The following is a 17,101-nucleotide window of genomic DNA, read 5'->3' on the forward strand; positions in this document are numbered from 1 at the left end:
TTTAGAAAATCAAAACAAGTAGGCAAATTAGTCTCTTTTATTTTTTTAATGAATGTAATTTAACGGTATTTAATTTGCATACAGCAAAGTTCAAGAAAAAAAAAAGTCTGCTTTATAGCACTTTTGTAAACCTCAACAAAGCCCTTCATTAGGAGACCTAATTGATTTTTCCTACCCACTCCTGCTATCACAGTACCTGCTTATTCACTCAGAGAAGAAATGGGTGTGCCTGGTGTTTCAAGCAGAGATTTAGGTTAAAATGTCCTGTGGCTCTGTTCTTGCAGGGAGATCTTGGCCAGTGCTTGCTTCAAGCGTTCAGGAGCTCTGTTTTTCTGAGCAATAGGGGAACGTCGCTTGTCTGCTAGGTGCCCTCCCCATGGGCACAGTTTAGTTCAGCTTGCAGCCTTCACTGGAATTTTTATATTTCTTGTTTATTTAACCTTGCCTTATTCCAAAATAGGGATTTGGAGGCTTCTATCAGGGGCATCACAGACTCAATGGACATGAATTTGAGCAAACTCCAGGAGACAGTGAAAGACAGAGGAGCCTGGCGTGCTACAGTCCATGGGGTCACAGAGAGTCAGAAATGACTGAGGAACTGAAAAACAACAACACAGGGACACATAGACTATACCACATAAAATAAGTGAGAAAGCAAGGGCAGTTAGACAGTAGAAAGCCAAGCACACATCATCAAGGCAGGAAGAGGACCAGTACAAAAAGATAAGCCAAGGGAGGAGCCCTGTGGTTGTGCAGCTTAGATCATCCATTTGACCAGAGCAAAGAGAGAAAGAGGAGCAGTTATAAGATTTTTAGTGTCCAGAAGTTGAAGCAAAACTAGTTGATCTGAAGGCCAATTTTTCCCAGTGGTAAAACCTGACATGATTTCTCCATGAAGATGGCACTGTGTGATGTAATGGACCAGCGCCTCAAAACATGGCTTCAATAAGTATGGCTCTTTTTGTGCAAGTTCTTACATGCCAGCAGATGGCCAATGGCCAAACTGTAAGTCTATAAAGACAATTCTCCAAAGGGCCTTTCACTGAATTGACTTTCTTCTTCAGTAATTATATTTAAAAAAAAAATTTATGTGGACCATTTTTAGTCTTTATTGAATTTGTTACAATATCGCTTCTGTTTTATGTTTTTGGGTTGTTTTGACCACAAGGCATGTGGTATCTTAGCTTTCCACCCAGGGATTGAACCCATACCCCCTGCATTGGAAGGTAAAGTCTTATCCACTGGACTTCCAGAGAAGTCCTGGTAATGAGTTTTCGCTCAAAGATTCTCCAAGCTTTTCTCCATCTTTCTCTTTTCACTTTCCTCCTCCCAAGTCTTTTCACTACTGGCATTTCTTTAAGAGATTAAAAATGCTTCAACTTGGAGAGTCTCGGAAAACTGCCATTGCTCTCCTCACTGACTGAAAGAGGCTTCCCATGGGGCTTCCAGCTCTTTAAAGCAATCAGGGCCTAGCACCTATGGTACAGTCATCTCCCTTGAGCAGTGCCTATAACGCTGGGCCTTGTCAATGTGCTCCCTGAATGTCTATTTCACAGGTGATAAAGCTACAGTCCAGGGAATTAAAAGAGCTTGCCTGTGGCAGGAAAGTCAGCATTTGGTTGCAGAGTCAGTGCTAGACCTGTCTCCTCTTGCCTTACTATATGCTGTTTTCACCCAGCTGATCCCATGTATGACTGGGGGGAATTGGTTGACAGTCACTGCAGAAGCTTTCTTAACTGTGTCCTGTAGATGTGAGAGACATCATCGCAAGGAATCAGAAGGCTGGTGTGTTTAAGACTGGGAACATATCAAGCCGGTAAGATACCTTTTTGCCTTGAAACACTCTGGTTAAAACTGCTTTTCTCAGTACTATGGGTGATTATTAAAACTAATAATAACATTTATTAAGCACTTGCTGTGGGTCAGGCGCTGTCTTAAGCACTTTGAAAGTATCTTATTTAATGCTCACAATCTGTAATGAAACAGGCAGGCATTTTCATTATCTACAAATAATAGATGAGAAAAATTAAAGATAGCTATGTTAAACACTGTGTTGAGAATGATTTAAGGATTGAGAGAGTACACTATGAGGTTGGGAGAAGCCCAGCCTAGGACCTCCTTGTGAATGGGTCTGTTTCACTGGTGCTGAACCTGGGGGGGATGGTGGCGGGGGGAGGCAGTTTTCCCCCTGGGGAATTTTTTACTGTTATAACTGGGATAAGACAGTTGCTACTGGAATCTAGTGGAAGGAGGCCAGAGATGCTGCTAAGCATCCCACAACGCTCAAGACATCCCACTACCACCCCCAACAAAGAACTCTCTGGCTCAAAATGTCAAGAAAACCAAGACTGAGAAACCTTGTTCTATTCTATGGTTTGAAACTGGTCTAGGTGTTCATTCCCTAAACAGAAGTTTCTCCTTCTTATCAAAACTAGGAGAAATGGTTATGCTCAACCAAAGCAACGCTTCTGTGATGCTACATTTTAATTTTGCCCTCAAGTAATGAATATCCATTTAGTAGTTTTCCCAAGAAATATCTGTATCTGTGCATTTTTCTTTTACATGTTTAACCACAGACATTATTGGGAGAACAGTCTAAGTTTGAAGTAATTCTTTAATTACTGTTAATTCGTCATTCTTTGACATTTTGAGTTTTCTGTTTGAGGATGCTTTCCCATCCCCCACTCTTCTCAGCTTGGGGGAAAAAGAAAAGGTGGGTGAACAGCTGCTGCTGCTATTTAGTTGCTAAGTGGTGTCTGACTTGTTTGGGACCCCATGGACTGGGAGCCCACCAGATTCCTCTTTCCATGGGATTTCTCAGACAATACTAGAGTGCTAATACTAGGGTTGCCATTTCCTCCTCCAGGGGATCTTCCCAACCAAAGGAATGAACCCATGTCTCCTGTCTGGGCAAGTAGATTCTTTACCACTGAGGCATTAGGAAGCCCAGGTGAACAGCAACAATGCTTAAAAACTAAAGTGTAAAACATATGGGATGAGGGTATGGAGTAGCAATAACTTTTTTTTCTCTTATATTAGCTGGTGAGTATAATGTGTCTATATTTATTTTTTTAATGTGGTATTAGAATGTTCACAGTAGGTCGATGGCATGGGGGCAGTATGCTCTGTGTTTCTCAAATAAATGAACAACCAGTTCTGTTTCCAGTAGGTTCAGAAAAACAGCAGTCTGTTACTTGGGTACTCTTCATTCTTAGGACAGCTTTTATTTCACAGTGCAGACTGCCATACCCTTCTGTGGAGGACTTCATTTTTGGACGTGATTTTCAACCTGGTCTTTTAGTTATCAATCAAAAGCACATTTTCTGTGTTGTCCTCATTTACATTTATTTAATGCTTAAGGTCATTTGTGACCATTTGAGTGTATTTCAGCATATGGAATCAGGGAATAATAGATTTCAGCATCATGCTGTGAAGAGAGATTGTGTTTTTACAAGACATAATGTTGTTTACTGGGTGTTAATAATCACTAATTAATAAACATATCTAGAATTCTAAAATGTTGCATTTTGGTGGAATAAAAATGTCAAGTGTTTAACTTATGGAGTACAGTAGTATTTTCTATATCCCTTCATAAAATAATGAAGTTACATAAAGAAGCAAAATGTTATTGTTCAACACAGGTTATATCTAAAATGCCTTTGTTTCTGTTTGGTGTTGTCAAAAATACTATTTCTAATATATGATTCTGAGATGTACTTGGACGTATAGTCTATATGTCAGTAGTCATACAGGGACATCCAAGAAGAGGAGATTTTTTTCTGTCTTTATTTCATATTCATTGTGGTCAGTTTCTTCTCTTTTAAACCACTGTAAGCATTTTGTCCAAAGTCTACGAAAGCACTTTGCCAGAAAGCAGGTGAATTAGTCAGTCTTTGAAATGCCTTGATCTCATATTAAGGAGCTACTTGACCACTTAACCTTCAAGAAGCTAAGAGGAAACTGCCAACCAATGATGCAATAATCAGCATCCCCCTGTATCCACTGCTTTCCCACCCATAACCAGTACAATATGATGAAAGCGTTAGCTCCATGCGAGACGAAATAAAAGGAAATCATTCACAAAAGAGCTAAGATATAGTTCAATATTCTTTTTTAGTGCCTCAATGCATATGCAGAATTTCTTCTCCAAATTGGAGGTGTGGAATAACAGTAGCGACAGATAGCTAAGAGGTATTTACCATAGCTATAAAGCCCACACGTGAGCCAAATATTTCTGCTATTAAAAAGCACTTCAAAGCTTGACATGAAGTTTGTAACAGCTGAATGTCTCCTGTGACTTCATTTGCAAGGAAGATGTAAAAGCAGAAAGGAAAATCGTGATATGAGAACCGTGAACCTAGGAACTGGTGTTTTTAAAAAAAGAACGATAAAGCGACCCAGAAATTTGACAGGCACCCCAAGCTCCTGTTCCCCCTGCCCTGTCAATTATCTCAGGAACCAGCATTCCTCCTGTGACCAGCCTCTTCCTACAGGGCAGACCCAGGTGGGGTGTGGCCCAAAACTTACATTGAGGGTCCTCTTTGGGAGGATGAATTCTATTAAACCTTATTTTGGCAAATTGTATAGAAGCAACGACCATGTGAACGCATCACTAGGGCTCCTTGTGGGCCTGGGGAGGGGCCTGTGTGAGGGAGTGGGTCTCAATGTTTAGGCATCATTAGCTTGACAGTAAAGCTACTCCTGCTGTCATAGCCACCAGTAGCCTTGCCTAGAATAATGCTCTTGCCTTCCAAACTCTTACTCCCTCCGTTCCATTTTAATGCGAGTGTGACTGTCGCTCACAAGTGTGATCACTGAGTTGGAAAGATGCGTTTGCAAAAGCCTGGAAGCTTTAGGCCTGGCTAAAAGATCTAGGATGCACATTTGTGAAGGATATAGCCATTGCCTCTCAAAGATCTGAATATAGTCATTTGGTGATTCAGTCACTGGTCCATCCATGCAGCCATCTATCAATTTAACTAATATGCCCAAAGTATTCTGCCTGTGAGAACATAAATACAAAGTTATAGCAAATAACTCATGAGCAAAGAAAGTCATGCCACTAAATATAGCTAGAGTTTGGTGAAAGAGCAAGGATATTTACAGCTTCTCAATTGTTAGGTTTATCTGAAGCTGTCTTCAAAACTGTGACTGTCTAATAAAGAACCATTCAGAACTTCTGATGTCTGCATATTTCTAGGTGTTCCAGAATTAGTGAATGGCGTCATTCTCCAGTTAATAGTAATTAACAGTTACAATATTTTTAAAAATTGATTAAATATACCCTGCTGTGATATTAAAAGTAACTTTCTACTTAAGAAGAGAGTTTATCTTTGTGTGAAAATTGCTAGTGAATTTAGACCTGTGACTTTTTTATTATTCTTTGATAAACCATTAATTTTAGTAAACTGTGGAATTCATAACTTTTAAGACTTTTACAACTCAAACTTTACCTTTATGTGGGCCCCTAGGATTGGCTATTGGCTCCATTGCCCTGCTACTTTTTAAGATCTATATCTTCTCGAGGTTCATTTTGCTTTAGAGTTTAAATTGACGATGTGAAAAATGCTTTAAGAATATAAATTCCAACCAAGTGGGATGAAATTGCTGCCTTTTCCAGGCCTTCTGCAGTCTTCTCTCACTTTCCTCACTCTCTTCGTTCAATGTAGCTTTCACTGTTCCCCAACATACGTACTCTCCTTGGGTCACCCAAACCTCCTCACTTTCCTCTAGCACATTTGGTTTTCCTCATCTCTAGTCTTTGCCAGTCTTGTTCCCCTTTTCCTTATCCATCTAAATCCTTTCTTCTGGGCTTCCTCGGTGGCTCAGTTGGTAAAGAATCCGCCTGTAGTGCAGGAGACCCAAGTTCTATCCCTGGGTCAGGAAGATCCCCTGGAGAAGGGAATGGGTGGCTATCTACTCCAGTATTCTTGCCTGGAGAATTCCATGGACAGAGGAGCCTGGCGAGCTACAGTCCAGGGCGTCACAACTTAATTACCATTTCCCCCTGCTTTCTCAGACTATGTCAGCTTGCCCTAACCTTTGCCTTCTTTTAACTTCTATTGGCCTTAGAATCGTCCCCCAGAAAACATGGCGTCAGTTCAGTTCAGTTCAGTCGTTCAGTCATGTCCACCTCTTTGCAACCCCATGGACTGCAGCACGCCAGGCCTCCCTGTCCATCACCAACTCCCAGAGCTTACTCAAACTCATGTCCATTGAGTCAGTGATGCTATCCAACCATCTCATCCTTTGTCGTCCCCTTCTCCTCCTGCCTTCATTCTTTCCCAGCATCAGGGTCTTTTCAAATGAGTGAGCACTTCGCATCAGGTGGCCAAACATGGCATATTCTCTCATTATTCAAAGTGTGAATTGAATTGTTTCATTCATTTTTTGGGTAATTATTTTGATCACCTTCTCTCTGTCACCTACTGTTCTCAGTTGCTAGAGATGTAGTGATGAATGAAACTGAGAAAGTCCATGCCTTCTTGGAGTTCACATTCTGGGAAGAACTTAAAGGCAAGGACTCTGCTTTATATGTTTTTATATTCCCTGAAGCAATTAGTACACTTTATCCCTATTACATGAAAGGTTTTAAAGTTTGTATTTGGAGCACACTTTGAAAGATAAAATAAATGACATGATAAATGAAAAGCAGAGTAAGACATGAATCTGTAAAGCTTATGGAACCAAGCAATTTTTAGTAGAAGAGAGTCAAACTCTAGAGATTGAGACATCGTTTATATATCAGATAGCTGACTTTCATTTCAGGGTAGGCTTCTTCTTGGGCGTGCACACGCAGCATCTGTAGACAAACTGACATTGTGAGTAGGCATTTATCTGTCCTTTGTCAGGTTGAAGAGGACGGTTAGAAGAAGGTAACTGAGATAAGGAAGCTGAAGGCTCTCTTAAGAAATTTTCTGATAAAACATACCTGTTAGTGAGTTTTGCTAGAATTACGGTAACAGAATCTCAAGAACTGCTGAGATTTATAGAGGTGGCACAGTCCTGTTTCCATCTGTTGCTATCTCGGATATGAGAAAATGAAAGTACTAAGTGTACTTCCTATTACTAACACATTTTATTTGCTTAACACATTATAGAAGGGCTCATATCCCTTTTGTACTGAACACATAAGCTCCCACAGAGTGAATGTTACCTAGTTTTGATATTTTGATAGAGTTAGCTCTCCTTTTTGTTGGCTTTTTTGTGTGTGTATTTGAGACTTTTGTGGGCTGGAGAAGGGAAAGGCTTCATTGGATCACTGAAAAAGCAAGAAAGTTCCAGAAAACCATCTACTTCTGTTTTATTGACTATGCCAAATCCTTTGACTGTGTGGATCACAACAAACTGTGGACAATTCTTCAAGAGATAGAAATATGAGACCACCTTACCTGCCTCTTAAGAAACCTGTATCCAGGTCAAGAAACAACAGTTAGAACCAGACATGGAACAATAGACTGGTTGCAAATTGGGAAAGGAGAGTGTTAAGACTGTGTATTGTCACCCTGCTTATTTAACTTCTGTGCAGAGTACATCATGTGAAATGCTGGGCTAGATGACACACAAGCTGGAATCAAGATTGCCGGGAGAAATATCAGTAACTTCAGATATGCAGATGGTATTTGAGTCAAGGTCACAAATCTCAGATTTGTTGACTTATTCTTGGGAAAGCAGGAAAAGGCCATGTGTGTGTATGTGTACAGCAGTGTCACACTCCACAGCTTCAGAAAGCACTTTTTTCATATCCCTGCTATTAAGGCAAAGCTCCCTGAACCTCATTTTTCTGTGTGCTCAATTGGTTTAAAATGAGGCAATCAGTATTAGGATATTTTGTTCCATCGTGTTTTTTTTTTTTCAGTTACTCATGAAATGAAAATGAAACACTCTCAAATGAAACACCCTAATGGCAGAAAGAGAAGAGGAACTAAAGAGCCTCTTGATGAAGGTGAAAGAGGAGAGTGAAAAAGCTGGCTTAAAACTCAACATTAAAAAAACCAAGATCATGGCATCGGTCCCATCACTTCATAGCAAATAAATGGGGAAACAATGGAAACAGTGACAGACTTTATTTTCTTGGGTTCCAAAATTACTGTGGATGATGACTGCAGCCTTGAAGATAAAAGATGCTTGCTTCTTGGAAGAAATGTTGTGACAAACCTAGATGGCATATTAAAAAGCAGAGACATTACTTTGCTGACAAAGATCCATATAGTTAAAGCTATAGTTTTTCCAGTAGTCATGTATAGATGTGAGAGTTGGACTATAAAGAAGGCTGAGCGCCAAAGATTGATGTTTTTAAACTCTGGTGTTGGAGAAGACTCTTGAGAGTCCTTTGGAATACAAGGACAGTCAATCCTAAAGGAAATCAACCCTGAATATTAATTGGAAGAACTGATGCTGAGGCTGAGACTCCAATAATTTGGCCACCTGATGCAAAGAGCCAACTCATTAGAAAAGACCCTAATGCTGGGAAAGATTGAAGGTGGGAGGAGAAGGGGACAACGGAGGATGAGGTGGTTAAATGGCATCACTGACTCAATGGACAAGAGTTTGAGCAAACTCCAGGAAATGGTGAAGGACAGGGAAGCCTGACGTGCTGCAGTCCATGGGGTCGCAAAGAGTTGGACAAAACTGAGCGACTGAGCAACAACAAATATCTACAGAGCAAATTTTCAGAAGTGGACTTTGTCTATTCATACAGCCTTATCAAACTGTGTAAATTACTAAAGTTTGTAATATATTTTCATATCTATAAAAACTAGTCTCTTGCCATCATTCTTTCTTCCTAGAATATTGTAAAATCATGTTGGTATTTGTATTACAGTGGTATTTTCATTTTGACTGAAAATATATATATAAATTAATTTACTAAGATGCTCTTATGGCTGAATCTTCTATTCAAGAACAAGTCGTTTTCTTTTTAAGCTTTTTTAGGTGTTTCACTAGCATTTAGAATGTTTCATTTCTAAATTTATTTTTAGAAACCTTTTTCTGTTTCTTTTATAAATGAGGTCTTTTCTTTCATTATTTTCTAACTATTATTTTATTTGTATGTGTGTATATAAAGAAAGCTATAGGATTTTGTCTAGCAAATGTTTAGTCAGTTCAATGAGTTATTACTTCTAATACCTTGTCAACCTAGTCTCTTGAATTTTCCAAATAAACAATCGCATCATTTGCAAATGATGAGACTTTTTACTTCTTTCTGATTCTTGTATCTTTTTTTCTTCTCTTGTATAATTTTATTGGATTAAAAAAAATCCCAAAATGATGTTAAATACGTTTGAGTCTAACTTTGTTGGGAATCCTCTAGTGTTTCACCATTAAATGTGCATTAGCCTATGAGTTGAAAAAGAAATGATATTTTTATCTTCGTAAGGAATTTCCTATTGATTCCTGTTTTTAAAAGATTTTGTCATAAATCCATATGGTGCTTTAGCTGATTCCTTTTCAGCATGTATAGAGATAATCAGATTGTTTTTCTTAAATCACTGTAGCTCTACAGATGATTCTGATACTAAAGTTTTGAGACCTGCTGCTCCAGGCTATCACTCCTATGTTTCTAGACTGACTTTAAAGCTGATCCCATCCTCTGGTTCTGTGTTTTTGTTTGCAATTAAATGGACAAAAAACTTCCTTCAGAGTCCAGAAGATTTGCCTAACATTTGAACCCCCTATTGGGCTTCCCAGGTGGCGCTAGTGTAAAAGAACTTGCCTGCCAATGCAGGGTCCCATCCCTGGGTCAGAAAGATCCCTTGAAAGAGGAAATGGCAACCTCCTCCAGTATTCTTGCCTGGGAAATCCCATGAACAGAGGAGCCTGGTGGGCCACAGTCCCCAGGGTCGCGAAGAGTCAGATACAACTGAAGCAACTGAGCACGCAATCAGGAACCCCCTATGTTGGTGACCAGTGAATTCTACACTGGTTAAACTGTTTTGAGATTTCAGAATGAAAAACACAGTGATAGTTTTACTAATTATATTTTCCATTTCAAATATCTCTGATTCTGTGATTATGACTAGTACAACTTGTGTTATTAATTTCAGTGGAGAGGGTGATCAGCAGTGTCAGCTGCTGAAGACTGCTGGAGGTCAAGCAAATTGCAGAGCAGTTCCAGTGACTGTTGTGAGAAAGGTCGTCTTGCCAGGGCAGGTGAAGTAATGAGAGTAGGCTATTCCTGCAAAATGTTGATGGATGTGGACTAGAGGGAAGCAGAGTTGCTGGGAGGGGTGGGCATGTTGGCAGGCATGGCACAACAGCTGAGGAAGAAGAAATGAGTGTGATGGGGCCCAGCATTGGATGGAACAAGGACCTAGAGTAGTACTTCTCAAAGTAAAGCCCCCAGACCAGCAGCCTCAGCATCACTTGGACATTTGTTTGAAATGCAGATTCTCAAGCATCTCAGTGTGTCTCACCCCAGACATACTGAATCAGAAACTCTGGGATTGAAACCCAGTGATCTGTATTTTAACAGACTTTCTGAGGATTCTGATACAAACCTCTGCACTCGGAGGAAAGAGGAGGAGTGATTTTATCCTGCACACAGGTTGGGAGTGGATTCTCTTTGAAAGGATGAGTGACCCTACTTCCTTTGTGACAAGAGGAGAGAGAAAAGATAAAGAAGAGGAGAATATGAAGAAGAGGGAAAAGATGGTATCAGCTAATCTCAGGCTCTCAGTAAGGTCATCTACTGAGAAATTTTTTTCAGTGTGAATTTTAGATCACAGGGTGAGAGTCCTGTTAGAAATTGACTTGGCTCTGCATTTCAGGTTGAAACTCCAACCTCAAAGCCAGAATGAAAAGACATAAGTTAGTGCAAGAGTAAGGGAAGGGAAACTAATATTTATTGAGCACTCATAATATACTTGTATTACTCTTTCATTCAATTCATTATCATCATGGAATGCCACTATTACTGTCTCTTTTTTTATATTTGAGGGCAGTGATATTCAGAGCATCTCTCAGCCTGACTGGCTTGTGAGGGAGCTAGTATTTGAAATCGAGCTTCCGATCTATGAAGTTTAGTATTCTTTCTATTGTACTATACTGTTAAACTCAACAGGTTTGACATGCTTATAAATATTAAGATTGTTAAAGCTGCTGCTGCTGCTACTAAGTCACTTCAGTTGTGTCCGACTCTTAGTGACTCCATGGACTGCAGCCCACCAGGCTCTCCTGTCCCTGGGATTCTCCAGGCAAGAACACTGGAGTGGGTTGCCATTTCCTTCTCCAATGCATGAAAGTGAAAAGTGAAAGTGAAGTCGCTCAGTCGTGTCCGACTCTTAGTGACTCCATGGACTGCAGCCCTCCAGGCTCCTCTGTCCATGGGATTTTCCGGCAAGAGTGCTGGAGTGGGGTGCCATTGCCTTCTCCAAAGATTGTTAAAGCATGTGTCCTGTAATTATTATTGATTTTATGTTTCTATCTATAAAATGTTACTTTTCTTTGTAATTCATTTCAAACAGAAAAATTTGATATTATGATGAAATAAAATGGAGACACATACATTTTACCTTAACATCAGTTACAAGTAACGCATTGACATGACTTGGATGATTGATAAAACCATCTTTACATGTCTTTACCTATGATTGTTATACCTTAGATTGTAAGCTCATATAGGCAAGGGACCTAGTTATATGTATGTATATATACTATGCTGTCTTTCAGAAAGCATTTCTTTTTAAATTTTTTAACTGTTTCATTGCGGTAAAATTGAAATCCAATAAACTGTATGTATAATTTTAGAAGTTTTGAAATTTGTATATACCCCTGAAACCATCACCATAATTGAAATACCGATCATGTCTTATCACCCCCTCCTTTCTGACCCTTGAAGTTCCCTCCCTCTCCAGGAAACCACTGATTTGCTTTCTTTTATTATATATTAGTTTATATTTTCTAAAGTTTAAATAAATGAGATCATTCAGTATGTGCTTTTTCCCTCGGTGTCCTTTCAGTCAGCAAAACTGTTTTGAGATCACCTGTATTGTTGCATGTATCAACAGTTCTTTCCACTTTATTTCTGAGTATTCTCCCACTGTATGGCTATACCTCAATTTTTTTTTAGTCCTTTCACCCACTGATGAACTTTGAGTTGTTGCCAGTCTGGGGCTGTTACAAGTAAACCTCTTATGAACACTTAGATACACGTATGGTTAGATGGATATGTGTTTTGTATGGGTATATCCTTTCACTTCATTATTCTAGGTAGAATAAATACCTAGAACTGGACCAGTTAGATCTTAGACAGGCATAGATTTAACTTTTAAAGGAAGGTGCCAAACTGTTTTCCAAAGTGGTTGTAGTTTATATTCCCCTCAGTGGTATCAGAGAGTTCCATTTTTTCACATTGTCATCACCTCTCAATGTAGTCAGTCTTTTAAATGATAGCCCTTCTAATACGTATATAGTGATAATCTCATTAGGATTTGAATTTGAATTTCCCTAATGACTAATGATGTTGGGTATCTTTTCATGTGCTTATTTGCCACTTATATATCTTATTTGGTGAAGTATCTATTCAAATGCCTTACTCATTTTTTTTTTAATTGGGTTGCTTGTTTTCTTATTGTTAACACACCCAGAGTTCTTTATATGTTCTGGATATAAGCTCTTTATCAAATACATGATTTGCAAAAATATATGCTATTTTCTCCCAGCCTGTAGCGTGTCTTTCCATTCTCCTCCTGGCATCTTTCAAAACGCAGAAATTTTTAATTTTAATAAAGTCTAACTTACCAATGTTTTCTTTTATGGATCATGCATCTTGTGTCATATCTAAGAAATCTTTTCTTCAGCTAAGGGTACAAAGATTTTCTCTAGTATTTTCATCTACAAGGTTTATAATTTTAGGTTTAATGTTTAGGCTTCTGATCCATTTTAAGTTGACCCATTTCACATCCATATGATGTGAGATATGGATTTAAGGTTTTTATATACGGATATCTAATTATTAAAGCACTATTTGTTGAAAATACCCCCTTTGTCCACTGAAATACTATTTCATATTATATGCTATTGTAAATGGCATGTTTTTTAAAATATTATTGTAAATGGTATGAAATTAGAAATTTAAATTTTCAATTATTTTGCTGTTTGTATAAATACAATTAAATTTTGTGTATTGATCTTGTATCCCATAATTGTGTTAAACTCACTTATTATTTCTTCTTACTTTTCTGTCTGTCTCATTGGATAGTCTATGTAGACGATCATATTGCCCACTGATAAAGACAATTTTGCTTCTTCCTTTCCACTGTTGATGCCTTTTTTGCCTTGCCTTATTGCACTGGCTAGAATCTCTAGTGCAATACTGAATAGTGAGAGAAACATCATTTTCATGTTGCTGATGTTAGGTAGAAAGCATCTGGTCTTTCACCATTAAGTATGATGTTGGTTGTTGGTTGGTTGGTTGCTTAGTCATGGATGACTCTTTTGTGGCCCCACAGCCTGTAGCCCAGGCTCCTCTGTCCCTGGGATTTCCAAGGCAAGGAGACTGGAGTGGGTTGCCATTTTTGTCTCCCAGGAATCTTCCCATCCAGGGACTGAACCCGCATCTCCTACATTGTAGGCAGACTTTTTACTGCTGAGCCCCTGGGGAGCCCAAATGTGATATGCTGCTAGCTCCAGGTTTTTCATGGATAATCTTCTTCAGGTTAAGAAAGTTCCCTTTTTGTCTTTGGTTGCTGAGAATTTTCGTCAGAAATAGATATTCAACTTTGTCAGTGGATTTTCTGCAATTATTGAAATTATCACATTTTTCTAGTTCATATATATGATGAATTATATTGATTAATTTTAAACTATGAGACCATGTTTTAAACTTTAAACTATAAACTTTCTTTCATTCCCTCACTTGATCAACCTGACTTGATCATGATGTATATATGATATAGTTATTTTGGTGGTTGCTTTAGGGTTTATAATATATACCTTTAACTTACCACAGTCTATCCTTAAATGACATACCACTTCATCTATACTATGAAAACTTTACAAAAGTATTCTTTTATTACTCCCTTCCCACTCTTACACTATTATTATCCTCTATTTTATTTATTCATATGTTATAAACCCTACAATACTTATTTGTGTAACCAGTCAACTATATTTTTAAGACAGTTAAATAATAAGAAAAGAATCATTTATTTACTCACTTAGTTATAATTTATAGTTCTCATCCTTCCTTTCTGTAGATCCATATTTTCATCTGGTATTGATTTTTCTTCTACCTAAAAGACTTTCTTTACACTTTTTGTAATACAGATCTGCTGGTGATTAATTCTTGCAACTTTTGTATGTCTGAAAACATCTATTTCACCTTAAAAAAAAAAAAAAAAACACATTGTGAGTGGCCAAGCAATAGGTTGGCCATACAAAAGGTTGGCATACTTTTTTCTTTTTAGTATTTTAAAGATGCCATTCCACTGTCTCCTGACTTGCATATTCCTCAAAAGAAATATACTATCATCCATATCTTTCTTTGAATAATGTGTCTTTTCCTCTGGGTGCTTTTCAGATTTTCTGTTTATCACTGTTTTCAGACAATTTGATTGGATTTATTATATGCCTTGTAGTTGTCACTATGTTTCTTGTGCTTGGAGTTTGTTGAAATTTCTTGATCTGTGGGTTAATAGTTTTTATTAAATTTGAAAATATTTTAGCCATTATTTCTTCAGATATTTTTTTCTGTCTCCCCCTCTTTTGTCCTTTGGGAACTCCAATAACACATATATTAGGACACAAATTTGCTTCACAGCTCACTTGCTGATATTCTTTTGTTTTATTTCTATTTTTTTTCTCTTTATATTTCCATTTTGGATAGTATCCATTGTTTTGTCTTCAAGTTCACTGATTTTTTTCTCCTGAAATGTCTAATTTGCTTTGAATTCCATCCAATGTATTTTCTTCTCAGACATTGTAGTCTTCCTCATTAGAAGTACTTTCAAAGTATCCTTTGTGTCTCTACTTACCTTTTTAATAAAGCAAATATCATTGTGATATCTAGTTTAATACCTTTGTGAATTCTAACATCTGTGTCAAGTTCAATTATTCAGTTTTCCTCCTCATTATGGGCTTTATTATTTGACTTTTTGCATGTCTGGTAATCTTTGATTGTATACCAAGTATTTTCAATTTTACCTTTTTAGTATCTGAATGTTTTTATATTTCTATAAATGATTCTGTTTCGTTCTGGGACACAGTTACATTGTTTTGAAATAATTTGATCCTTTTGAGTATCACTGTTAAGGTTTATTCGGCAGAACCAAAGCAGCATTTAGTCTAGAGCTAGTTATTCTCCACTGCTGAGACAAGATCCATCTGAGAACACCACTCAGTGCCCTGCGGATTAGGAGGCTCTGTAGTCTGGCTGCTTAGAACAGCTGCGCTTCCTGGCCCTGTGTGGCCAGTCCCCTCCGATCTTCTCAGGTGGTTCTTTTCCAACCTCAAGGAGTTTCCTCATACACATGGTCCAATCAGTACTTGCAGAATACTTCTCAGGGGGGCTATCCATAGACTGTCTGTGCAGCACTCTCCTATCTGATACTCGATACTGGAAACGATAACTGTCTTGGTTTCCTCAGATTCTTAGCACCATCTCCTTAGCTCAAAGAATCCACCTAGTTCCAGCTCAGTTTACCCTCCTTGTACTGTGGCCTGGAAACCCTCTCAAGGCAGTAGAATGGGGCCATGGTAGGGCTCATTTTATTTTTACCCCTTGCTCAAGGATCACCATCATTTGTTGCTGACTCTTAGTGTCTTGGAAACTATTATTTATATATTTTAAATAAATAAAACTATTATTTTATATATTATAAAATATAAAACTATTTTTATATATATATATATACATACACACACACATATATGTTTTTAGTTGTTCTGGGCAGTAGGGTAAACAAGGTGCATATAACTCCATCATTACCTAAAATAAATCCTGAGAAAGCATTTTAAGTGGCCTCCATGTCTACTTAATCTACACATTCTATTCAAAGAACAACTTAATGTAGGAACCTGTGTTTCTTGAGTGCCTTCTATATGCGAGACACTCTGCTAAGTATATTCATACACAGTTCATTCAAATGGCATGTTTACTGAGCAGCTGTCATGTGTCACGGACTGTTCTAGGCAGTGAAAAATACATCATGGTACAAAACAGGTTTTAGAAATCTCTTTCCCTAGGATGTTTATCTTCTACTGGAGAAAACGAATTTTAAAAATTAATGATTTAGTTATATAGCGTATTAAAGGATAATAATTGCTATTAAAAAAAATGAAGAGCAGGTTAAGGGGGTTCAGGAATGCTGCAGTAGAAATGAATGATTACAGCTTTAAGTAGAATGATCAGTGTAAGCCACTCTGAGAAGGTACAACGTTCAAGCAGACTGGAAGGAGGTAAGGGAACAAGCCCTAGGGATGTCTGGAGGAAGAGCATCACACTGAGGAAGCAGCCAATTTAAAGGTCCTGAGGAAGCAGTATATCCCTAGTGTTTTCAAGAAATCATAAAGAGATTGGTGTTGCTAGAGCAAAGGGAGTAAGGGGGAGAGTAATGGGAGCTGAGGTCAGAATGGTACCTAGATTGCATAGGGTCTTATAGTTCAATGTAAAGACTGTGTGGCTTTTACTCTGTGTGAAGAGAGGAGCCGTTAGAAGGTAGTAAATAGCGAAGGCTCATGATTTCATATTTTCTATTTTAAAAGGATCTCTCTGCCTGCTCCCTTGAGCAGGAAATGTAGGATTATAGCAGGAAAACCAATTAGGAGACTACACAGTAACTCAGATTAGAGAAGAGAGTAGTTTAGACCAGGATGGGAGCAGTGGAAATAGAGAACACTTGGATTTTGACATATTTCAGAAGTGGAACTGACTGCATTTCCTAGCATATGCAACATGGGGTGTAAAAAAAGTAAGTCAAGGGTTTTGACCTGAGAATTAACAAGATGAGAAAGACAGTGAATGCTATGAATTTGGGGAAAGATGATGAGGAATTCATTATTGGAGATACTGAGTTTGAGATGTCTATTAGACACCCAAGTGGCAATATTAATATAGGAAGTTGGATATATGAGTCTGGAGCTAATGGGAATGGTACAGACT

General features: G+C 38.2%; 1 protein-coding gene across 1 annotated transcript in view; it reads left to right on the forward strand.

Moving 5' to 3' along the window:
• Nucleotides 1-17,101, forward strand: part of CAMKMT (calmodulin-lysine N-methyltransferase) — a 417,640-nt gene that overhangs the window by 368,225 nt on the left and 32,314 nt on the right. The window contains exon 7 of the mRNA XM_005686557.3: nucleotides 1,750-1,816. Coding sequence (XP_005686614.1) covers nucleotides 1,750-1,816 — 67 coding nt within the window. The remainder of the gene's footprint in view (nucleotides 1-1,749; nucleotides 1,817-17,101) is intronic.

Source organism: Capra hircus, chromosome 11 (genome assembly GCF_001704415.2).
Source record: "Capra hircus breed San Clemente chromosome 11, ASM170441v1, whole genome shotgun sequence".
In the NCBI taxonomy this organism is placed as follows: domain Eukaryota; kingdom Metazoa; phylum Chordata; class Mammalia; order Artiodactyla; family Bovidae; genus Capra; species Capra hircus.